Here is a 25446-nt window from a genome sequence, read left to right on the forward strand (position 1 = left end):
CTCCAGAGGACCTAGCCCAGAATGGAGGGTAGCCAAGCTGGCCATAATAGTGTGCGGGCTTCCCCAAGTACTGTGTCTGGCAGCCCTCCGTGCCAGCGCAGGAGGAAAATCTGGTTGAAGGGAGAGCAGGGAACTTTTATGATGCCCAAAGATTTCCCCAAGACAGATGTTTTTGCTTCTTGGCATTGCATTCCTGGAGGGGCAGAGAGATGGACTCACTGTCATTGAAAGTGACTGTGTCCCTGTGGTGAAATTGGCCCAGTGAGAACTGGTAATACATTGAGGTGGTTCCTTAGTTTGGTTAGTTTCCTAGAAGTTGAAAGCCTTATTTCTCTGAGTACATTTCCCTTTAATCACGATGCTTTCCAGAGACCCAGGCTTCAGCTGTATCCAGCACAAAACAATTTGGGTACAAGCCACAAAGAGGACCCTAACAGCATGCATAAAGACGCCAACTCCTTGAAATTGATATGTTTTGCTTCTCATTACTGCCATCCCCACACATGCCTATAACATGGATTTGAAATGGCCTGTTTGTATAAAGACTGCACACTGTTTCAAGCCATCACAACAATGGGTAAGAAGCATTTACACTATCTTTTTTTAATGCAAAAGACAGAGTTACATTAAGCCATGCTGCAATTAGCTTTGAATGTTTTTTTCAGGGTGCAGTCTGCTGTGCATGAGACCAAGACAAAATGCCATTCCAGGTGACTCCGTGACCCTATGTGAGTATGTGTGTTTAGGCACCTATTTAAAACATAACCACAGGCCAACATACCTTTTTTGAAGCACATGGATATCATTACTACACTTGAATTTTGGGTTGGAAGGAAATACAGCAGTTAAGCACCTGAAATCTCAGTAGACAAAATAAGAACACCATCAAGTTTTACAACTGTGGGACAGAAGATTGCCAAATATAGGTTCCATTAAAAAAATTAGAAACTAAGTTATGTTACATACTTGAGTATTTTTGTCACAGAGTTATTACCTGTAACTAGAAGATTCAATTTCTACTAAGAAGTGGAGTAATAAAAGGAAAAACACCGGTTGTTGTACCTTTGATCCCAATCCCATTGTATTCAGACAATGCAATGGATTTCTCACAAGCTTTTCATATGTACAAACAATGCACTAGTATTCCTAATATTCTAAATGTGTGTTGCTTGTCTTTTGCTAGTGGCAAAGAGGACAGGCATTAAGATGTCTGTCCATCAATTTCTTGATGTCTGCCCATCAGTTTCTCTCTTGATCAGGTGCTCCACCAGACTCAATTTAATGGAGGAAATCTCATTCAGGTCCTGGAAAGATTAAAGCACCTTACCCTTTACTTCTAAATTGAGTTCCTCTGGGAATCAACTTGAGATCCAGAAGTCCTGAATGAAATCAAATGCTTTGGGAGATAATTTGTGTTGCCTTAAAGTCTGCTCTCTTGAGGACTGTAGACACCGCAAACTGCCTTCTGTATTGTGTTCAGCTACTGTAGTCAATGCACTGAGACACTCTTAATGTTCCTAGGGTTTCCTAAATGGCCTAGAAATAAAGCTAACAGAAGAGGGCAATATATTTCACATAACTAACTTAATAGCATACCCAAAGTTATTTCTTTTCAAATAGCTCATGAAATGACCTGGTCAGAATTTTGGTGGCAATAGAAATACCTGAACATGAATCCATCAGCTGCCCTTTAAATCTCCAGACTTTGAGTATATTAAGAATGAAACACCACCCTGGATGCTATAACCTTTACAGGTCTGTGTTTCTTCTCCAAAAAAATAAAAAGAACAAAGTCACCACTCTCCTCTCTCAACTGGAGGAAAACTCAGTAGAAACTCAAAACTCTTTTTCAGTGAGAAATACCTGATGTCATATATTTTGTTTAATAAAGACTGAATTGGCTGTACACTAAGCCGATTTAAGAATGTGATCTGCAACTCACAGTCTTAATTACATGGGAAAAAAAGTGAATGAGTTCATTAATGCTGTAAAAAGGAATAGTGACCCTTCCTGCCAAGCAGCAAGGTGGAAATAATTAATCTGGTCAATTAAAAAGAAACAATTTAAAACGCAAAGGCTTTCAGGTGGGGCACTGCGTTCTGCTCTCTGGAACTGCAACTTCTTACTGTTGATTTTGGTCTTCTCAATAAGTTTTCTTTGTTCTTTCCTTAAACTTTTTTTTTTTTTTTTTTTTGCCGTGGATCAAACCAAATAGAAAAATCTTTCTGAGCTATAAAGCATGACTTGTTGCATTATGTCTTATGTCCTAAAATGTTGATTGATTCTAACTAACATGCACTCTAGAAGTGCTCCGGGGGCGGGGGGTGGGTGGGGCAAAGGGTTACCAAGTTTCCAGTATCGTATCCAAGATTCTTTTCTCTCTTGGTGGGAGTCTGTTACATCTTACTTTCCCTTCAAAATTGTTTGCCTTTTCTGGGGTTTTAATAATATTTTTAAAGTGCTGGAGTCTGAGCCACACTGTCTGGCTTATCTAATCCCATTTATGATCCTATAACCTTGAAGTTTGCCATGGCCTGGCTGTCAGCACCAGATTCTAAATACATAGGGCAGTGTGTTTGCTCCGTGGAACAGGAAATTAGTCAAACAGTTACTTTTCTGCAAATGTTCATAATTTATCTTGACATTTACAAGCCAGTAGTAGTTCTTAGACATCGAATGATCTCAAATCCCTCAGGAAGCAGTGAGTGGTTATCTATAACGCTGCCCTGTGCAGGTATTCGTGCAGAGCATCAGTGCACTCCATTCCATTGCAGCAGAAAGCTTGAGCACCACCACCCAGCGCTGGTCCAGTCTGTCTGTGCACTGCAGGTACAAGGAAAAAAAGAAAGTGTTAGCACCTTAATCCTTTTCAGCTGGTCCAAGCTCCATCTCAGGACAAATATTAATATCATTTTCATTTTAATCATGGCAAAGGTTGAAAAGAGCAACATCCAATTTTTTCAATCTGCTCAAGAGAAGACTGTTTTTGTGGTGAGAGTTTGCAAAATTCTGGTTGCTAAGGAGGAAAAACCTCATCTAAGAAAACAAACACTGCTGTGGTGAAATGCGATTTGAAAGTCTGTATTTCCTAGGTGTTAGACTTGGCAAGTTAGAAATAGTAAGGGTGGAGAAAGGACGCTTTCCGTGGATGTGCTCAAACACAGTAGTACATATTGTCAGCTCTGCAGGAGGCGTGCTGTGGCCATATGTGTGTTGCGGAGTGAAATGGAATAAACAGCTGCTGCCAGGAATCCAATTCCTGGCAAGGAGACAAACCCAAGTCCTCCTGTTTCCAAAATAAAAATCACCAGAGGGATTCCCCTTACAGCAGTTCCAGCCAGTAGTTTTATAAAAGCATAAAACATCACTGTATTGTGGTTTATAATAATCCCTTACATTTGTAAAGCATTTTACAGTTTACAAAGTGCTTTACATACATTATCTCATTTGAGCCTCATAACAGCCCTGGAGAGTACTAAGCAAGATATTGAGATTCTCTTTTCACAGATGGAAAAAGGAAGGTTCAGGGAATGAAATGGTGAGCCTGGTGCCCCAGCCTACAGCTATCCAGGCAGAGACGTCCAGGGGCTACACTGGGGGCCTTGGGGACCTAGTAAAGGGGTTCGTTTTTGTGTAGTTGAGGTGCAAAAGCAACTTTACTTCTCTTTCCTTTGTGCAAGCATCAGCTTGCTCTATGAAAGGGCTTCTCCCACACTTTTTGAAGCAGCAAGGGAGGAAAGTAAGTTGTAAGGGAGCAAGTGGCAGGGGGAAAAGGTACTCAGCTTACCAAGTACAGAATGTAGTTTGCCCTTGATGGCAGTCAAGGCTATTTCAGTTTCAGCATGTACTGCAGAGATTAGTCAAGGTCACCTCAGAACTGCCTGGAGGAAGCAGCTTCGATACTGTTCAATTGTTCTCAGACACCGTCACCTTTGTACACCCTTTGCAGAAAAACAGCCTTTTTTCCTAGAACTGCCAGGCTTGTGGTCATGTGAAGGCAGATTTATAGAAAGAACCTACATAGCCTTTTATGAAGAAACCCCCTCTGACCTTAGGAATTGGTGAGATGCAGAATTGTCCTATTGTGTGAGACAGGGGACATCACGGGTGGATGCTATGGTAGCCCTGTTGTGGGCTGCTTTAGTCCTGAAATAGGGAACTGCTCTCTGGTAGAGACATAGAGACTTATCTGACATGTACCTGGTTACCTGATCAGGTCTCCGTGGGCCCGCCATCATGCCTTGGGATTTTGTGCTTTTTGGTTCTAGCTGCAGAATTTAGAAATATAAGCTAGTGGTTAAAACACAAATCCTGGAACCAAAGTGCCAGTGCTCTATGCTTACCAAATGTCTGTGGTGTCAGAGGTGTACCCTACCTGGAAACATGGGGCTACTAATAAAATCTGTTTCATAAAGTTGTTGTAAGAATTAAATGAGGAATTATTTGCAAAGTGTTTAGAGTTGTGCCTGGGGTGAGGCAGGTGCTCTATCTCAGCCCAGCTCCAGCCAGCCTCTTGCTGCTCCCTGACAATGTTTCAGTTATGATAGTGGTGACATCCCTCCTTCCTGTGTCAACTGTAACTCACTGTCTCAGGATCCCCCAGGAAGATGCACAAACCAAGAGGTATTTTGGCTCTTGCAGTTTAATCATGAATCTTTTCATGCTGCAAAGCAACCAGGGTTTATAGGGACACAATACATTTTAGTTGAGTTTATTTACATTGATGATGTTAAAGCAAAAATGGCGCCCACAAAATTTAAACAGGCAAGAAAGACTTTATTCAAGGCTACTGCAATAGGGGAGAGAGGCCAGAACTTAGTCTGAATTCAACTTCACTGGAAAACAGGGTGTTTTTGAATGCTGGAGTGAGAGGGAGATGTGTGGGCTGTGTTTGCTAATTGGCTTTACCCAAAGGAAAGCAAACTGCTCCTATCTTTATGACAGGTGGTAGTTCTACAACTTGGAGCAAGGCACCCACTGAAGTTAGGCTCCTGTCATTCCGCAGGATATGTTATGAGGCTCAAAGCTATCTTCTTTGATGATTATATTTCAAGGACATTGATCCTTGAGAAACACATTTCTGGGTAGTAAAACTGGTAAGGGATGGTTTAAAAGATTTACATATATCTCAAAGGAGCAGAGAACAAATTTACAATTAAAAGTTTCCTAAAGAAAATACAGCCTGGGCAACATAGTGAGACTCCATTTTAAAAAAATAAAAAATAAATAGCCAGGCGTGCTGGTGCACTCCTGTGGTCCCAGCTACTCCAGAGGCTGAAGTAGGAGGATCACTTGAGCCCAGGAGGTCAAGGCTACAGTAAGTTATGATAGCACCACTGCACTCCGGCCTGGATGACAAATCAAGACCCTGTCTCAAAACAAAAAAAAAAAAAAAGAAAAAAAGCTCTAAGAAAAGAGAGGTCAGAGCCTCAAATCAGGAAGAAGCCTGTCTGAAGTTTAGTTACACTGAGGGAAACATTAAGGCTGTCTGGGTCCTTGGTGTTTTAGAAATTGGGTGGTGATTTGATACAGAATGCCCCTTCCACAGAATTCCTTTTGAAGGTGAACACAAGAAGTGCAGTGCCCCTGCTAGGCCACAATAGGAGCCCAGCTTCTTTCAGTTACCTCAATGTCCAGTCTCAGCCTTTTCCTTTTTCAGAGGGCAGCTAACTCTCACTCACTGAGAAGGGAGATAGCCTCATTCTACTTTCTTTCTTGACCTCTCTGAGTCCAGGTCCACTTGATAAGGTGATGTCCCTCTCCTGGACCAAAGATTGACACTCTGTCCCTTCAGTCCATCCAAGGTCATGTGGTTTGGAAAAACCTATATAGCAGAGGAAAAGTCAAGACCCCTGCTAATTAGGACTTTGATCTGAATGTCAAAGGGGATGCACTTTAAAGATACAAGCCTGCTCACAGGAAGAAGACCCTTTGTGGATTCCTACTCCCAATCTAGGTCACAACTAGCCCATCAACCTTCAGGTACACACACCCACTTCTTTCAGGAAAACTCCACTCCCAAATACCCCTAGTCATTTTGTCTGCAGAAACCATCCGGGACTTCAACCAAATGGTTAGTGATGGCTGTTCCTATTTAAACCTCACGAAACAATAAGGTGTGGGGTGGTCGGGGGGTGGAGGGTACTTCTTGTTGCATGGAGAAGGGTGGGTCTGAAGTCTACTGGTCAGATTCATTTTTCAATATTTCTAACAGGGTGAGCTATAGGCGTGCTCATCCCTTCACCTCTTATGCTGTGTCTGCCAGTCTCATCCAATGGCCACATTCATTTTCAGGGATGATACAGTTTATTATTTATTTATTTATTTTGAGACAAAGTGTCGCTCTGTTGCCCAGGCTGGAGTGCAGTGTCATGATCTCAGCTCACTGCAACCTCTGCTTCCCAGGTTCAAATGATTCTCCTGCCTCAGCCTCCTGGGTAGCTGGGATCACAGGCACCCACCACCACTCCTGGCTAATTTTTGTATTTTTAGTAGAGACAAGGTTTCACCATGTTGGCCAGGCTGGTCTTAAACTCCTGGCCTCAAGTGATCTGCCCTCCTTGGCCTCCCAAAGTGCTGGGATTACAGGCGTGAGCCACTGTGCCAGGCCCAGGGATGATAGAGTTTAAATTGATATTGAGAAGTATTTCCCAAATTTACAAGGTGCTTTTCCTCTTCTCTCTTCTTCTTTCCCCCTTGGGGCATTAGGCCCCATTTTTGTATAGGACAATGTTTGGTTTCTTTCCTGTTCTGCTCTGGGAGGGGAGCAGGGGAGAAGAAAATTATTGCTAGAATATTAAAGGAGCTATATTACCCAAGGGCCATTCTGATTCTCCTTTGGGCCTTTTGTGTATGGGGCTAGAGTAGGGCCCCAGCTCCTGCTGTGTAGCCCATGGGGTTTTGGCTATAGAAATGCTACAGAACTGTAGTTAAATTGTATTTTACTCATTCAAAGGAGCCACTTTCAAATCTTAAAGCAGACCCTGATCTGCAGAAAATCAAACGTTAAAAATCAACAGATGTTTGAGCAAGAGGAAGTACACCACCAGAGGTCTCTTCATCGTTTGCCACATACAAGGCCTATGAGGGTAAATGTGGCATGCTCAAAGTAGCACAGATTTACACCAATGTTTGCCCAGGCAAAGTTTTCAGAAGAACTCAACTACCTTTAATGTTGATTCTAAAAGGGTGGTGTGTTCTTACAGCACCCGTGGTAAAAAGAGCATGAAGCTCTGGACATTTGGGGAAGAGACAAAGAACCTGCTGGATTGTCTGTGTAAGACACAGGTGCTGACCTGGAACTTACAAGAGGTGAAAGGACTAATCTGCATGGAAGGGGCCCACACTCTGCACTACAGAACACATGGGACGACACAGACCCAACTCACAGCAAGCCACATGTTGCCCACAGCAGGCCAACAGGCTAAGCATGTTGAAAGGGTTAATCACAGAGCAGTAACGTAAGAAGTCTATGTAGCAATGTGAACAGCCTCACAAAAAACGCCCAGCCAAGACCAGCTACATAGTTTTCAAAGCCCAGTGCAAAATATAAATGTGAGGTCCCTTGTTCACAAATTATTGAGAATTTCAAAACAGTGACAGCAGAGATTGAACCAAGCGCAAAGAGGATCCTCCTATGTGTGGAGCCTTGTGTGACTGCACAGGTCCCACATCCAATGAAGTGGGGCCTGTGTCTCTAATAGAATCAATACAAATGTGTAGGGTATATCATCAAAACACTCTAATGCATTAATTTTACTTAGTGGGAAAGACCTTTGTCCTCTCCGCAGAGCAGCTATGTCAACAGAAGGAAAAGAGATGGGGTGGACCTTCCTGGGATCCAGGCTGAACAGGGCTCTCCTCACTCTGAGGTGCAGACTCTGATTCTCTGTCTCTTTCTAAGGTGATGGGGTTCCTATTTTAAGCTATCTGCCAGTATGTGTGTCGGGTCTGAAGTTGCGTTGGTTCTGTGAAAAGGTTTCTCTTATACATGATTTCTTTCCCATCTCCCTCTTTCTTAACAAACACATTGCTCTTTAAGAGATTCAGGAAAAAAAAATTTTTTTTGGCAAGCTTTGTGGGCTTTTATTAGATATACGCTGTAATTTCAAACTGATTACATGATGTCTGGCTTTCCCTGAACCCCAATTCAATATCCTGAAGAAGGGGAAGCTTTATTGCAAGGCTGAGGCACACGCCAGGAGCGGGGTCTGGCGGGGAGCGCTGGCGCTCACAGAGCTGCTGATTGCTTTGGCTCCACCCCCTAAAATATCTGGCTGGCTGCGATCCTTCACCTCTGCGTTGCTTTTTACATGGACTTTTTCATCCTTTTGAACTATGTTTATTTTGCATTTATAAACTTTTTTTAAAAAAGACAAATCATTCACAATGCTACAACCTTAATACTCCAACTGCTTTCACTTTTCCACATTCTCTTACTGTCCTGGATTAATGTTTTGATTGTTGCATTCATGCTGGAATTATAAATTTTTGTTCTAGTATAGTCAAATTTTAATGCCTTCTATGCTCATAAAGGTAAAAATCATTTGCAAATTTAAAGAACAGGAAGGAACAATAAAGCCAAGAAGAGGCCTTAGAATTGCCTGCAAATAGATGATAAAGATTATGCAATAGTTATAAACTTTTTTCAATAAAAGACAAATCATTCATAATTCTACAACCTTAGTACTCCATCTACCTCTAAAAGCTAAGTCATTTAGAGGCAGTGAGCCCAATAGAATAGAACTGAAGTGATTTTAGCGGTTACTTATTTTATAGAAGAGAAAACAGAGTCTCAGAGGTTAAATGACCTGCCCAAAGTTGCACAGCCCCTAAGTGCAGTCAGTACTAAAGCGGGCTGTGAAGGACTTTTTCACATAAGCCGAACAATCCTATTTCCACACTAGTAACTTTCTGTGGGACATAAGTTCTTTGAGTGTCTATACTTTGTGGCATGAGGGAGTTGGAACAGATGCTTTTAAAAATCCTTCCAACTCTAAAATTTTGAATCCAACTCAAAATGAACACAATTGGATCCCAGCCTAGTCAGCCCAGGATTACCACACACATAATGAAAAATGTGGTAATTATCAGAACACTCACAATTTTAACAAGATGTTTTTCTGCAGTGGCTAACTGGATTCTTACAAAAGCTGAAGGCTGGATCTCAGACTGCACTGTGACAACACATCCGCTGTCAGACGGATCCACAGGCTGGTGCCGACACTGTAAAATGACTAACTCAGAGTAAAAGGAGGTGGTGTTCAGCAAACAAATGGAGGGGTGATCCTGTTTCCGGCAAATATCCTTGAGCTTCGAGGACTTTCCAAGCAGAATAAGGCCCCCTCTGCTGGTAGGATTTGTCGTCCACCAAAAAGTCAGAACTTGTTAGGTTTGTGAGAAAGGGGGGGAAAATCCTAATATCAGAACAGATTAAAGCGGTGAGGAAATGTGAAAAAAATATATATGTAGTTTATAAAGTTTCAACTCTTCAGACAAGAAAACACAGTCCTAGAAAGTTTACAATCGTTTTCCCACAAATTTGTTAGGCAACATTCTCCTGAGGAAATTTTCACCATAGGTGGTGAAAATATCTGACTAAAAATATAAAGCTAGCTTTTTGAAAATACTGAATCAATAGTAAATAAAAATTACACTTTTCATCAGTGGAGAGTAGGGTTCTTCCCACACTCTCACGTGAAACTCTTTCATTTGCCTTTACCAAGATTTCTTAAACTTCAGTCATTCAAATATCACTGTCATGCTTCTTGCCATAGCCTAGTACTATGTGTATTATTTAATATTTCTCCTTCAATAAAACCATTTTTATTTTAACTTCATCCTAAGCAATAGAATCCATGAAATTTCAGGTTTGATGCGTTAGGTATATATGTATATGCATATGTGTGTGAACGGGTACATAAACCATACACGATAAAATAAATACATGACTCTTGAAAAATGTTCATCTGTGTGCCAAATTCTTCTCCATTAATTATTGCGTGTGTGTAACGTGCTTTACAAAACACTGAGGTAGCACCTCATGTTTAAGTCATGTAAATACAGTAGTCATAATTTCATCATTCCTTTAAAGGCAAGTTGTTGACTGCTTTTCTTCATCTGGTCTTGCCCTTCCGCCTTATCCTCTTTCTTGAGGCCTTTCTTCATCTCCTTTCCATCCTTTGACAGTCATTTGGTTTAGTATTCATATTTCCTTTCCCCAGTGTGGTGTGGAAAACGTCTTTCTCTACTGCCCACTGGGGACTGTGCCTCATTTGATACTGAACTCAGGGAAACCATATTGAAACAAACTGGCATTTGACAGGATGAATAAAAAGACCTTTGTATCCTTGTCATTTTCTAGGAATTGGGGCTTGAAGAATATTGAAAAGTGATGTTATTTCTATTTCATCCTCATAGTCAGCCTTCTCTGAGGAAATGGCACATAAACACAGAAAGGCCAATGTACAAAAACATGTTTAATAAATTATTTCTTGAGGAACAGAATAGAGTCTGTTTTTGTTCGGGCACTGTGAAGGCTGAAATAGCTGCAGGGAAGAATGGAGATGAGAAAAAGGCTGATCTTCATGAAATCGTTTCCTTTATTAAACATTCCTGTGGAATTAATTCATGCCCTGTTTCTTCAGTAAAAAAAGTGACCATTATGCATTTATGGCTGGATCAATACAATTCCCAGTTAGTCATAACTTGATACTGCTGTGAAACCCCAATTATTTACAGTGAATTATCTGTATTGAAGCTGACCCACAAAAGATCAGTTTTGAAACGTCGTGTCATTGTAATCTGTTTTCTTTTCTCTAACCTATTATATCATCTCTGTTAACTCTTAATAAGAAGTGAATAAATAGGTTGGGCATAGTGGCACGTGCTTGTAATTTCAGCACTTAGAGAGGTCGAGATGGAAGCCTCACTTGAGGCCAGGAGTTCAAGACCAGCCTAAGCAACATAGTGAGACCCCATCTGTAAAATTTAAATTTTAATTTTAAAAGAAGTGAATAAACAGTTTTTCAACACAAAATATTACACTTTTAAGCAACTTTGGACGTAAAGAGCTCAGAAAGATTTGCTTCAAGTGCAAGCCATTTTATAATAAGAAGTGCATTACATAAAGTTACATAGAAAACTCTTCTCCCTAAGGAGAGAATTGCAGTGGCTAAATTTTCATTTTGGTAACGTTTGCATAAGAGTTTCAGAATCATATGGAAGATTTTTACCAAGTAGCCTATGATAAACCAAACATGGATGAAAATGAAAGTTACTGCAGAAGTTTAAGCATATTCAATTCTAACAGCAGCTGATCCTGAAGACTGAAAAGCTAATATAAGACTCTGGGACCCATGGGGAGGAATGGGTTCTCCGCATTTACCATGGCTCCCCAAAGAGGTTCTTTCTGATGGCAAACAGATGGAAACCCCATAGAGCGGCAGATTCCTGCTGTGACTATCACAGGGCTACATCGTGCTTTGGAAATGACATCAGCCAGGAAATCAGTGACTGGAGTTTCAGATTTCATAGAAGGATTTTGCTTCGTTTTTTTGTAGGCCCAAAGATGGCAGGAGGAGGCAATAAATTCTGCCTTAGAACTTCTCCTGGTGGATGTTTAAATAGATTATATGAGTAAATCAACTGTCCCAATCCCCTGATGTGATGTGGACCATCCGGTTTGAATTTTAATTTCTAGCGTCCTTCTTTTAGAGAACCAAAATAAGCCAACAACTCAGAATAAGTTGGGCCTGATAAGTAGAATGCAATGCTGAGGGGGATTATCAGGAAGAACTAAAGTATTTACTTTTTATGAAGCTTTCCTTTAACCAGATTTACAGCTGGAAAGGGCCAAGGTGAAATAGTGCTGCACATAGATTAGCATTTCTCACCAGAGAATAGATTAGGTTGTCTCACTTCAATGCTGAAGTTTACTATACATGAATAAATGCTGCTATTATTTTCATTCTTCCATCATTACTGAGACTTTACTGAAATCACCTTTGCGAATGTGGAGGAAATTCTAAAATTGGGGAACAGGTTTTCTGTGAGTTGCTGTATGCATTGGTATTTACCTTGTGTTTTTGTCAAGAAGCAGTAAGCAAGATTTAGACTTAGTTCTTTGAGTGGAAGAATTTAACTCTCTATTTACTTCTATGTAAGTGGATCCTCCTCCAATGAATTCATATCCAATTTCATGAGTAGCTGTTGCAATTTCAAAAGACTTGATGAGCGGTTAATACTAATGAAGTCAAGGTTTTGGGTAACATCTTTACGAAGGTCAATTTTGTCCTACTCACCTGAACTTGAGGAGTGATGCCGGGTGTCAAGGAAGACATACTCCCAGAGTGTTTGGGAATATGCATAAAGATTCATCACCCTATGAATAATACTCAAAATGTATGGCCTATATATGGTGCTAAAAAAAAATTCAATGACACTTTAGATGATGAGGCATCCTTTATTTAAGGTGTGTATGTGGGAACTATCTCCATAGGTATACAGGACCACTCCAGTGGGATTTTGCAGTAGGGAAGAGTGATTGGGCTTAACTCCACATATAGCATGGGCAAGTGGGAATTTATAGCCAAGGAGCAGGGTGGGGGTCAATGGATGGAAAAGTACTAACAGGTAACATTAGGGCTTCTGGGGATTGGGGATTCTGGCCAAACTGACATAACAGGATTCTTGCTGAAAGCAGGCTGGGGTGATCAGACATACCTGAGGAATGGTGGAGAATGAGAGACCCAATAACATCTGGAGGGTAATCAGATATGAAGGAAGAGGGAGTCTACTAAGCCAAGGATACTTGTTAAAATTGGACAGTGCAGGCCGGGCGTGGTGGCTCATGCCTGTAATCCCAGCACTTTAGGAGGCCGCGGCAGGTGGATCATGAGGTCAGGAGATTGAGACCCCGTCTCTACTAAAAATACAAAAAATTAGCTGGGTGTGGTGGCAGGCATCTCTATTCCCAGCTACTTGGGAGGCTGAGGCAGGAGAATGGCATGAATCTGGGAAGCAGAGCTTGCAGTGAGCCGAGATCATGCCACTGCACTCCAGCCTGGGTGACTGAGACTCCATCTCAAAAAAAAAAAAAAAAAAATTGGACAGTGTAGGGACAAATACGGAAGTCCAAAAGTCAAGGCCTACTTGAAAAGTTCAGGGGAACCTGAGTAGAGTTCTGTGAAAGAGAAAATCTTTGTCAATGGTGAGTGTTTTCTGGGTGCTTTTAGAGACAAGAAGCAGAAAAATATGGCTCAAACAAGTTTAAACAATAAGATATTATTTCCATTCTACTGAAGACTCAGAGGTGGGTCAGGCTCCAGGATCATCAAAGACTCAAATTCTTTCTGTTTCTTAGATAATCTTCAAAGTCACCTTCACCCAAAGTCACCAGGACCCTCCATCAAGGTCACAAACTGGTGGCACCAGATTCAGATCAACAACGCTAGATGAAGAAGAGGGACTTTTTCTTATATCCTTTTGTTTTTTTAAAGGGGTAAAGAAAGCTTTCCCAGCAGCCTTCCAGGAGACTTCTTGTGTCTTGGTAAGGATTGGGTCACATGCCTATTCCTAAATCAATCATGGAGAGGGAAATTATACTGATCAATTAGAACAGCCATTCTCAACCTTAGCTGCATTTTGAAAGCTCAGGAAAATACAGATACCTGGGTTCCACCCTCAGAAATTCTTTAGTTGTTTTGGGATGCAGCCTGGGGCATGTGATATGGTTTGTATCTGTGTCCCCATGGTTTTTTTACCTGTGTCCCCACCCAAATGTCATGTTCAATTGCAGTCCTCAGAGTTGGAGGTGGGACATGGTGGAAGGTGACTGGATCATGGGGGTGGATCCTTCATGATAGTTAGCACCATCCCTTTGGTGCTGTTCTCATGACGGTGAGTTCTCACAAGATCTGGTTGATTAAAAGTGAGTAGCACCTCCGCCCTCACGCTCTCTTTTGGTCCTGCTCCTGCCATGTTAGACGCCTGCTCCCACTTTGCCTTCCACCATGAGTAAAAGCTCCCTGAGCCTCCCCAGAAGCAGATGCTGCCACCCTTCCTGTACAGCCTGCGAAATCATGAGCCAATGAAACCTGGTTTCTTTATGAATTACCCAGTCTCAGTTAATTCTTTATAGCAGTGCAAGAGTGGACTAATACAGCATGAGAGTTTAAAAACTTCTCAGATAATTCTACTGGGCAGTCAAACATTTTGAGAACCATCAGTTTAGACCAAATGTTTGGGGGTGGGGGTGGGGGCAGAGTGAAGCTGGAGAATTCATACTGAATTATAAACCAATATAAGGCTGGGCACAGTGGCTCATGCCTGTAATCCCAGCAGTTTGGGAGGCCAAAGCAGATGGATAGCTTGAGCCCAGGAGTTCGAGACCAGCCTGGCTAACTTGTGAAACCCTGTATCTACACGAAAAGAAAAAAAAAAAAATTAGCCAGGTGTGGTGGTGTGTGCCTGTAGCACCAGCTACTCGGGTGGCTGAAGTGGGAGCATCGCTTGATCCCAGGAGGTCAAGGCTGCAGTGAGCCATGATCACACCACTGTACTACAGCTTGGATGACAGAGTGATACCCTGTCTCAAAATAAATAAACCAACACAACCATTGAGTATTATTAATTTCCAATGTAAATTTTAAAAAAACGTATGTGCATCTATAAATGCATACATGGGACTGGAGTTTGGCTTGGAGGAATCCAGATTTATAGGAAGAACAGATGAATATGGCTCAAATATTAGGAGAACAAATTGGGTGCATCCAAAGTCAACCAAAAGCATTTGTAAGCATGGTTATGATAATGCACAGTCACTTTTGACTTTAGCACAGCTAAACTAATAAACTAAGTAGAGGTGACAGTGAAGGAATTCAGGACATGCCACTCCAAAATATGCTGCCTTGGCATATTAATTATTTTGAAATAGAGGCACTTGAGAAACAGCAGGTAGAGGAAGGGCACTCTAATCTCCCCTTTTCTTCCCAAAAGCAGATGAAACTCCCAAGTGAAAGATACCCTCCCTATACCAGTACAAAAGAAACAACATGCTTATCACCAGAGACAGGGAGTTGAGGCTGAGAGAAATCTGTACAAACTTTGTTAAACTAACTTATCTTCCTAGTTACTTTTCCACAGTTTCCACCCTTTGTTCAAACTACTATATAAGTGCTTAGGCCTAGCCACTTCTTTGGGTCTTCATTGTCCTTGTGGGGGCTCCCACGTATGTGTAAACAAAATTTGTATGCTTTTCTCATGTTTAATCTGTCTTACATCAAACCTAGCTGAAAACCATAAGAGGACAGTGGAAAACTTTTCCTCTCCTACAACAGCAAATGACATTTATGAGTCTCTGAAAACAAAAAGAGTATTTTCATGTTCTTAAATTTTGAAAACCCTTCTTAGCTTCCACTATCAAATTGTATAGCTTTTAGCTACTTCAGTATTTTTAAAATTCCTTCTATGGAAGCCAAAGATTTCTTAAGAATTATTGAATGCATGATTTAAAAAAAATGTTTTAAAGAAATTTCACTGGTTTAAAAGCTACATTTGAGTGAATCGGAATACCCCAGATTAAGTGGCTCTAAAAAAAATTCAGATCTTCTGATTCGTTCCATTTATTCATTTTTCATCATTTCTTTAGGTTGAGCATCAGGGTTATTTTATTCTCAAACATGTTGCACCACAACCTTCACGCCAACATAGAGCAGCCACATGGTCACTACTGTGTGTGTATAGAACAGTGGTTCTCAACCTCGGCTACACATTAGAGTTACCTGGGGCACTTACAAAAAACCTGATCCCTCCTCCCACTCCCATCTCCATAAATAGAAATAGAATCTTTAGGGGTTAGAGCCAAGGCATCTTTACTTTTTAAAAAGTTTACCCACTGATTCTCATGTAGAATGTGGACTAAGAATTATTAGTACAAAAAAGAAAAAAGAAGGTAAATAACAGGGACTTACTCGTGGCTCAATTGCTTGCTTTTAATTTTTCCTCCCTAAAACCTAAGCTAAAATGAGCAATCAATCTCCTGGAAGAGGGTGTTTAGGAGTTTAGCTCAAATGGACTTTGCAAGTAAAGGTAAAGCCTTATGGGGCCTCAAAAGTCTCTGGTAACACTTTGTAAATACTTGTGAAATCAGCTGGCTTTAGGCTGGGATTTTTGGATGAGTCACAGCTCTTTGCACTTAAGATGCAGACAAGCCTTCTGATGGCCATTTTTACATGTTTGGTGTCTGGAAACTATAATGAAGAGAAGAAAATCACTGACTTGAAGAAGGATCATATAAGGTGATTTTTTTCAAAGCGGTGATGAAACAACAGGTGAGTCAATAATCTTTCCACCCAGCCCAGATTGCACTGCAGCTAAATCTGTGCTGCTGCAAACAGCACAGCACACCTGCTCAGGAACCCTCAACATACTTTTGTAAACCATAGCATAATTTAGGCCAGCCCTGGAATGTTCTCACTAAGTGTATTTTGGAAAAAGTCTATTAAATCACCGATTAAATCATCAGCAGGAACTGAAGTGGCAAAAGTCATAGCTCTGGGAAAAGAAATGCCTAGCACTGATAGAAAAAATGTGTAAAGAAAGCAAACAAACAAATAAAAACAAAAAATACCTAAGAGAAGGTGTTCTGGAACTGAACTGGGATTTGCCTTCCTGGCACAATAAGGCCATACATCCACACTGAGGTTTGCAGCAGGAGAGAGGAGGACATTTATTTGCAGAGTGCCAAGCAAGGAGGATCAGGCAGTTCTTGCTTAAGTCCTGACTTCCCTTATGGTTTGCAAGCAAGAGTTTTTTTAAGGCAGGGGTAAATTTCAGGAAAGCAGATGTTACAGGCAAAATTGTAAATCAATACATGGAGAGTTTACACCCTGGTTTGGCCTAAAAGGGCAGGATATCTTGAAGTGGGGACTTACCAATCACAGATAGACTGAAAGGTTTTCCGATCTGCAATTGGTTAAGGAAAAGAAGGTTTATTTAAAAATTCTGGGGTCAACAGAAAAGAATGTAAGCTCTGGCTCCTGGGTGTGGGTTCCTCCAGGCACCTCAGAAAAAAATTTAGACCATAAAGAATGGCAGTAAGAGTTCAGTCCTCAGTTCCCCCTTATCTGAGGTCTATGTGCAGGCAGATCTGTTTGGTGGGGGTCTGGATTTCTGAAAAACAATTCAGGGACATATGTTAAGATGTTATCTCTAGTTCCTATAGAGGAACCAAACATCCTGTGATTCCAATTTCCTTGGCTATCGTCTTAAGTTACTACTACCTTCTTGCTTATCAAGTTGCTTATTTACTTTTCAGGGCTAGCTAGGTGCCTGGAACTTCCCTTGTAGGAACTCAGGATTTTCCTTTATTTCCATACTTGGAGGGCCCTGTAGGCCCCTAAGAGGGGTCCTGCTCTAAGAGAAATGTGGTAGAGTGGAAAGAGCATGAGAATTGAGCAAGATGCCCTGAATTCTGATCTGGGCTTTGCCTGGATCCTATTTGGCTCTATCATATTATCCTGGGGAAGTCATATTAATCTCTCCGAGCCTCAGTTTTATGATTCAAGAGATGAACTGGTCTAAGCCCTCATTGTTCAGACTCTAGCTGCAGATACATTCCAGATGTTTATCTTAATCCTTAATTTGTAATTTAAAAGAACCTATTTAGGTCATATCTACAAATGTAAAAAAATCACATTTATGATTTCCCATTTTATATTTTACATGATTATTTCCAGAATCATTTTATAATTTTACCAATCATTTCATTAGAAGTCTTACATACATTGTCAGAAAAATAGTCTCCTTAGTTTCTGAAACTACTTGCAGCGTCTTAGTCAAATCATGTAAAGCTTTCCTCTGTTCTTTGGCATTTTAACAGTTTAATGGTAATGAATCAGTACAAGAACAAAAGTTCTAGAAACAAAAATATTGTATTAACTACGGAAAAAATTTTTGCCTTTTCCAGTAAACATACAAAATAATGGCACTCCTTAGCATATGTGAGTATGTGGTATTGACTTCTAATTAAATATTTTACAGCAAAGTGTTGCTGTTATGGTTCAATTCCTGAAGCTTTCTTTTGCTTTACAATGTTAGGGAGTGACCATCTCTTCCTATGATACTTCATGACTTAAAAATGGAACAGACACTTGATATTCACAAAAGTATATATTCTCCTTTCCATATATAAAGTACATAGACTATAGTGTACGGTTTTGGAAATTTTGGAAGAACTGGGACTAAGAGGTTGAGTTTTCACAGAAGAGACTCTGGTCAGAAAAACTAGCCAGTAATTTACTGTTGAGACTTAAGATCTTGAGAGTTTGTGGGTACTCCACGGACACACGTTTTATAGCAGATGCCATGAGTACTGGTGAAACTTTTAGTCATGTGCCCTTTATCTTAAGCATTTGACTCTCCTAATGAAATAGTTGAAAATAAAATAGCAGCAATAAATGCTTTCCCACATACTTTTTTAGGGTCCTGTTTGCACAGTACAATTTTAGCCATGTGCTATTTTGACTTAGGGTATTCAGTCATTGATATTGATGTGTTTTATTTCACAAACGTGCAAATTTCACTTTTGAACAAGGACTTGGGCCCATTTTATATGTTCACATGATATTAATATTTGCAATCAAGTTATTGGCAGGTCTCACTTAAACTAATAAATGCTTATTTTTCACATTAGAAATGTACTTATAAGTCTATATTCTAACAATTTTTCCTTATGAAGCAATTCCTTTTCTAATAAATACACATGATGAGTTTATAGAAAGGATTTTAGTATGTGGTGGATCAATCTTGGCCCAAATCCAAAGGATCTGATTTAATTAAACAACCAAAAGAACCTCAATTAATAGTGGTATCAAGTATCAAGTAATCACCTTGTAAAGACTCACTCCCCAAGAGAATATTAAACACTATACCTATGGCCAATAAATTAATTACCTTCTGGCTAATGTCTAGCCCTATTTTTCAATATAAAATGATTATAAATTACAGTAAGGCAAGTGTCCTCTAAAGTTGAGTACATTTAATTTCCAATGTTACAGAATTCAAAATGATACAAATACTGCATGTCTTTAAAATTTCAGTCTGTTTTTCTATTGAGTTCAAAAAGTTTAAAAGATGGAGGTTACCACAAATACATATATATAAAAAGTTCACTCTATTCTACAAATTACATAGATCTAGTACTTTTGGTGAGTCCTCTTAAATTTTTTTCTGGCATTGCCAATCTGAGAGTCACTTTTTATCAATACATATTATCTCGCTTTGCAAAAATGCATTTTTAAAAGGTTTCAAAAGTCACCTTGATAATCATAGTGCTCACTCACCTGACACTTACTGCTAAAAGGTTGTTATGCATCTTTTATACCTGGTTGAGGTTCAAATTCCAGCTAACAGAGAAAAGTGTCCCTATAATTGACAAAAGGGAAAAGATTAAAAAGGGAAAGAGAAGTGGGTGGTAAGAAAGATAGATTTTTCATTTCTTATCTTGTGATACATTCTGCAGCAGTAAACACCACTATCTCTTAAGTAGACCCTTTGAAGGCAGGGGGAGAAAACACTCCAAGAGAAAGCTTTAAACTAGAGATTGCTTTCATATTCTATGTGGCTTTGACCTTTTGGAAAGTGCATGGCCTCTTCTCCTTGAATTAAATAAAACAAGAATATAAGGACTGATGATTTGATTTAGTGAGTTAGTTACGGGAATAGTTTTGGCATCTCTTATTTCCATTCTGTTATCCATTACTTCTGTTCTGTTAATGGCAGCAGACACTTGATTAACTACTGAGATTTGGACATGAAGGGTATCCAAAGTGGATTGTGAAGTATGTCATTAGCTAAATCTCCATTACGTCTTCACTTCACCTGTTCCTGTTTCCAGATTTCTGGCAGACTGGCATCTAAAGGGCTTCATGTTAGAAGCAGGAGAGGCTCTAAATATTTCAAGAATAATTGAAGAAAAAATACACATTATAACAGCCTGTCAATTAAACTACTGAATGGAAGGGTCGTTCATCATTTTTGGGAAGGATTAAAAGCAAATCTCCTCTTCCCCAACAAAAACAAACATTAGTACAAAAACTAAAAGAGGAAGTTAAGAGAGTTATACAATTTCTAAATAGCTATAAAAGTATTAATTTATGCACAACCATAACAGAGACTGGGGGACCACTCTATATATATTCATAGCTAGAGTTGTAAGCAAAAATTGCAGGTAAAAAGGCAAAAATCCAAATTTCTTATTAATAATCAGTATAACATCCAACAGTAACAATCACCGACTGTAGGGGTTAACATTTACTGTAAGCCAAAATCCTAGAAAACATTAATATAAAATACAATTATATATTTCCTGGCTGATTTGCTTATATATCTAGGTCATAAAGAAAGAAAGGCAACTTTTTTCTATATGGCTTATACGAAATAAGATGTTACAGCCAAAAGCAATTGTAAAGGCTTCTGATCAAATGATTGTGAAACCCCAAAGAATAAAGGAATTTCTGAAAGCCTAAAATTAGAAGGTATGGAACTCATACCTTTAGGCTTCTCATTCTCAGTTCAGTGCTTATTTTCTCCTAAAAAATTAAAAAGTAAAAATTAAAAATTTCAGTTTTTTAAAAACTGAAAATATTAATAGGCTTCCACACTTAATATATGTCGTATCCACAAGGAGGCAAAATCATTTCTGTAAAACAAAAAATAGAACATGAAGAAAAACTTTTATTATAAAACTTAAGAAGCAACAAATCAATCAAATTATGAAAAAAAATTACGTCACTGACCGAACCTCATAACCTGAAAAGAACCAAGAAAAGAAATTCCCATTATACTTGAACTTCTAAAACGGCTTAAAGAAGGTCTAAACTAGACTTTGTTGCAATCCAGAAAGTTAAAGGACTAAAAAACTGGAGAAATAGAGTTAAGAATTCGATTTATTACACAGCACAGTCTATCTTGAGATAGCAAAATAGACATGGCTTTATTTGCTGATTGAGAAGTGGTCCAGCCGTTGCCCAGCAGTCATTTACATATCAGTGACCAAATGCAAACATACCCGTACTAACAGTGCTTTGGTCCATGACATACCCTTTTGACAGCCCAAAGCTGAAATATCAACTCTATCTGGGGTTTCTTTCTTATACAAAGATGTCATCTAGCAATTGTTGCTTGAGAGCAAGACCAGATGATTGTCACTAGTAGGAAGAAAGCAGAAGTGATGCAGCTTACACTGCATAGTCCTTACTCTTCTGTATTAAATGAAAAAGTTGCTCAAACATAAACTTGTTATTATAAAGTGGATAAAATTCAAAATAAGACAAATATAAAGATGCCAAGGCTAAATACAGATAAAAAAGTGTGATAGGTAAGAAAGCCATTTTGAAAAAAGCCACTATCAGCCATAACTACTTATTCCATCCTATGATCTCATAAATCAAAGCTTTCAATTGTCTGGACTCATCTGTGACTGTATTCTTCCCAACATGCATTCTTTCTTCTTCCAGGGGTTGTTCAATAACAGCAGGTATGTTTGTGCCATAAAGTTCACAGTGTCCTAGAAACTGGACACATTCTTGAATAACACTGTCATGAATGACTATCATGTGTTTTGACATGTTTTCTAACAAGGACAGGAAGCATCTTTTGGCATAATACCAGGTATCTGTTCCCAGCTTTTTATTATAAGGCTCCAAGCTTTTGATAACTCGAGAAATACCAAACTCATAGTTTCCTTTGGCACAATAAAGAGTTCCTATCACCAAATTCACAATGCAGAGATGGTACATTTTCCTATTTGGGTCATCATAAGAGAGCTGCTCTTCCTCCTTTTCAATCTTCCTCATCAACTCCTCTGCTTCTTCATTTTGACTTGTCATAATATAGGAAACACAGAGATTAGCCAGTACAATAGCACTGACATTCAGGATGTTATCATAATGCTTCTTGACTATGGGTTCATAGAAACCAATGGCTTCTTTGTATTTATTTTCTTGCATGAACAGAACATGAGCCACATTCAACTTCCACACATCATGGTCGTTACAGAATTCCACAGATTTGCGGAAGATCTTTTCCACCATTGGATAATTTTCAAGGTTCCAGTAGATTTTTGCCTGAGCCATCAACACGGGAATATACTTCTCCATGGTTTCATCATATTCATTCACTGCCTTTTTGATAGCTTCATCATCTCTATTGTGTCTTGCTTCCTGTACTTGCTTGGTGAGTCTCCGAAGCTGCTCAGTCAACATGCCTGCTAGTCCATCAAGCTTAATGAAAGCCTCTTCAGGAGCTGTCTGGCAAGTGATCACGGCATCCAAGAACTCATAGAGATAGGGTGTGAGGAACTTATACGTCAAATGGGCATTTTCTGCCAGGACATCTGCTGCTAGGTCAAAATACTCATATTTACAGTAGAGCAGCAACAGGTTGCCAAAAGTCTCTGGAGGAAAGGGATTCTGTTGGAGCAAAAACTGTAGCTTTTCAAACCCTTCTGTAGGCCTGGCATCCATGTTCATTAGTGCCTGGTTGTGTAGGGTCACAGGGTCCAACTCTTCCTCTGCCCTGGGTGGCATGTCAGTGAGGGTTTCTTGGGCTACCTCATAGTTTCTCAGTTGGTATTCTATAGCTGCCTTAAGGTTGAAGGCTTCCACCAGAGCAGTCTGATGCAGGACTAAGGTGTTGCCAACACTGCGAACATCAAAGCCCTCAGTGGTCATGCCCACACCTAGCTCAGGGTGCTGTCGGATGCCCCGCTCAATAATCTCAGCAATATGCTTCAGCGCTGAGGCATACTGTCGGCTGCTGTAATAGGCCAAAGCCAGGTTGTAGGAAAGGTCAGGCTGGTAGCCCGAAGCCTGCAGGGCGGCAAAAAACTTGGAGCATGCAGCTTCATACTGTCCCTCCTTGTAAAGCAAACAACCCAGGTTGACCTGGCCATCGGTCTCATTCTCGCCCCCACTTTCTTCTCCCCCTTCCCCACTCAGCAGCTGCTCCACCAGGCTCCTGGACCCCGGCAGATCACCCTCACTGTACTTGATGGCGGCTTGCAGGCGGAGGACCCGGCTGTGGTAGGCGGGGTTATCCAGGAGAAGGAAGGCGACCCGGGTGGCCTCCGGATAAAGGCAGGCCTTGTACAGGGCCTGGGCCTGGTACAGGCGGTACTGCTCCAGTTCCGGGTGCAGCTGGCCCAGCTGCTCATAGCACTCGGCCGCCAGCGCAAACTCCTGCAGGCGGTAGTAGCAGTAGCCTAGCAGCGACAGGCCTGCGCGGCTCCTAGGGCTCCGCTGCAGCTCTCGGCCCAGCAGCTGCACCGCCTCGGCGTAGCGGGCATCGCGGATGAGCCGGTACACTACTGCGGTGAACTCCCCGTCGGGGATCTGCGCGCCGCTCAGGCCAGCCATAACCACCACGGCTGTTATGCGTACGGTTACCACGACAACAGGGCAACCGGAAACGGAAGACGGCCGGTTACTCTGCCACGGAAGGAGTCTGTTAGGAATTAAAAAGGGACCATTCTCGTTAGTCTCTCAAGTTCGGTTTGATCTTCAAAGATTGTGGACTGCAGAGTGGCGGCAGTCAGAAGGGGAAAGACTACTCCAGGCCGTTCAGAGACTGAATCTCCCCGTCCCGGCATGCATCGTTCCTGTGGCGCCGCTGCGCGGGCGTGGCCGCACTGCATGCTGGGAGGCGTAGTCCCTGCTGCACCCACCCGACCCGCGGCCCGTGGGGACGAACGGTCACCTGTCTTCCCGTCCCCCTCAAGATGAGGGGCGCTCTCTGTGTCTGTTGTGCCACCTCGGTCTCTAGCGCGGCGGTGGAAGATTTCCGGCCCATGTTCCTGGCGATTTTGAGCCTTGTATGCGGTGTGGTCTATACTAAGGCTGGCGTTTGGCTTACTTTTAATAAAGTAGAGATTCGCTAGTAATAAAAGGACCTTTCAATAAAAGGAGCGGGATGGCAAAAGGGAGTTAAGTCCTTGAATTCCCTTGGAATTAGAACAGGTTCTCATTATGCTACCCCGAGGGCACAGTTTGTAAGAGCACAATAGAGCAGCAAACAGAAATCCTTCTTATTTTGGTGGTTCCAGAGGTTAATGAGGAAAAAGTGCTGTGAATCTTATTGGTACTGGGAGAGGATCTATTTTTGATCGCAGCATCTGTCCCTTTCCATGACAAAAAATACTACTGAGTATATGTTGGCGTTTACACTTGGTTGTATCCATTGCTGTGGTCCTCCAACCATCTCTGCCGATAAGAAACCAGTATCTTTTGTCATCTCCCGTGATATCCATTGGTCTCTCTGGCACCTAATATAAACCTAATCCAAGTAAAAGTGTGTTGTTTGCTACGTAATTACTGCAAATCCTTTGTATGCATCCATAATAGTATTACTGCCCATAAATCTTTTCTATATATAAACTTCACAGCTATCATATGGTTGGTATATCAACCATATCACATAGCACCTCTATTATAGACTGTTTACATATAGTATTTCTAATTTGAATAAGCAACCTGCATTCTGCATATTGCATATTAAGTCGGCGGGCTTGAAAGGTTTAAAGATTTAAGTATTATATTATTAATTAAATCAAACTATTAAATTAATAGTTTGTTTAAGGCCACACCTAGGTAGGTAGGGGCTGAACCATGATATCCAGTAACCAATTTCAATAGGAAATAGTGACTGATGAATAACCCAATCCATGTATCTCATGTACATGAGTTTGTAAGGGCCCGTTGTTTGGTGCTAAGTGTGTATAAGGAATATTATTGTCTTTGTTTCTCCTTTAAAACAACGAACTAACTTTGTGTAGGTAGTAAACTTTGAACTTCTAGGCCTTGATTCCAGCTGTGAACAGATGTGACTAGTGGAGTCGTGTAGCTCGTATTTACCCAGTATCACTGGAAGGAGATTTTTAATAGGTGTGTGATTGCTCATATCATCATATGGCTGACTTTATGTACTTACTCAGTGTTCTCCCTTGCTAGGAATCGGCAGAGTTGTGTCTTCTTGGCTGGAACTAGACAAGGAGCTTCACAGTGCATCAATTCCAAGAAAGGGAAACTGCATCCATTTCAGAAGGATTGAATGGGACTTTGGCTCACCTAAGATCCCACAGAAAGCAACTGTAGAATATTACTATAACTATTCTGAGACTTCTTTCAATCTGATCTTTTGGTGAGCCCTTTTAGAGTCTTAAGCCCAAGGAGGTACATTGGTAGAGGATACTGCTCAGTAATAAATTGGGGGAAAGGGTGCATAGACTTCTTTACAGCTGGCTGCCTGATGGTTCTCCCTTGGGAATTTAGGCTCAGTATTTTATTTATTTATTTATTTATTTATTTATTTATTTATTTATTTGATACAGGGTTTGTTCTGTTGCTCAGGCTGGCATGCAATAGTTCACTGCAATAGCTGGCATGATCA

At 40.7% G+C, this 25446-nt stretch overlaps 1 protein-coding gene across 1 annotated transcript; it reads right to left on the reverse strand.

The window, feature by feature from the left end:
* Window positions 1–20718: 20718 nt before the first annotated feature.
* IFT70A (intraflagellar transport 70A) lies at window positions 20719–23453 on the reverse strand. The gene has a single exon (XM_015110424.3). The coding sequence runs from the start codon at window positions 23415–23417 to the stop codon at window positions 21420–21422; it is 1998 nt and encodes a 665-aa protein (XP_014965910.1). The 5' UTR covers window positions 23418–23453; the 3' UTR covers window positions 20719–21419.
* Window positions 23454–25446: the final 1993 nt, after the last annotated feature.

The sequence above is a fragment of the Macaca mulatta genome, chromosome 12 (genome assembly GCF_049350105.2).
Source record: "Macaca mulatta isolate MMU2019108-1 chromosome 12, T2T-MMU8v2.0, whole genome shotgun sequence".
Lineage (NCBI taxonomy): Eukaryota > Metazoa > Chordata > Mammalia > Primates > Cercopithecidae > Macaca > Macaca mulatta.

What these genes read in the sequence shown, in the direction of transcription:
- IFT70A (XM_015110424.3), bottom strand. Translation starts at nt 23,417, where the DNA reads ATGGCTGGCCTGAGCGGCGCGCAGATCCCCGACGGGGAGTTCACCGCA.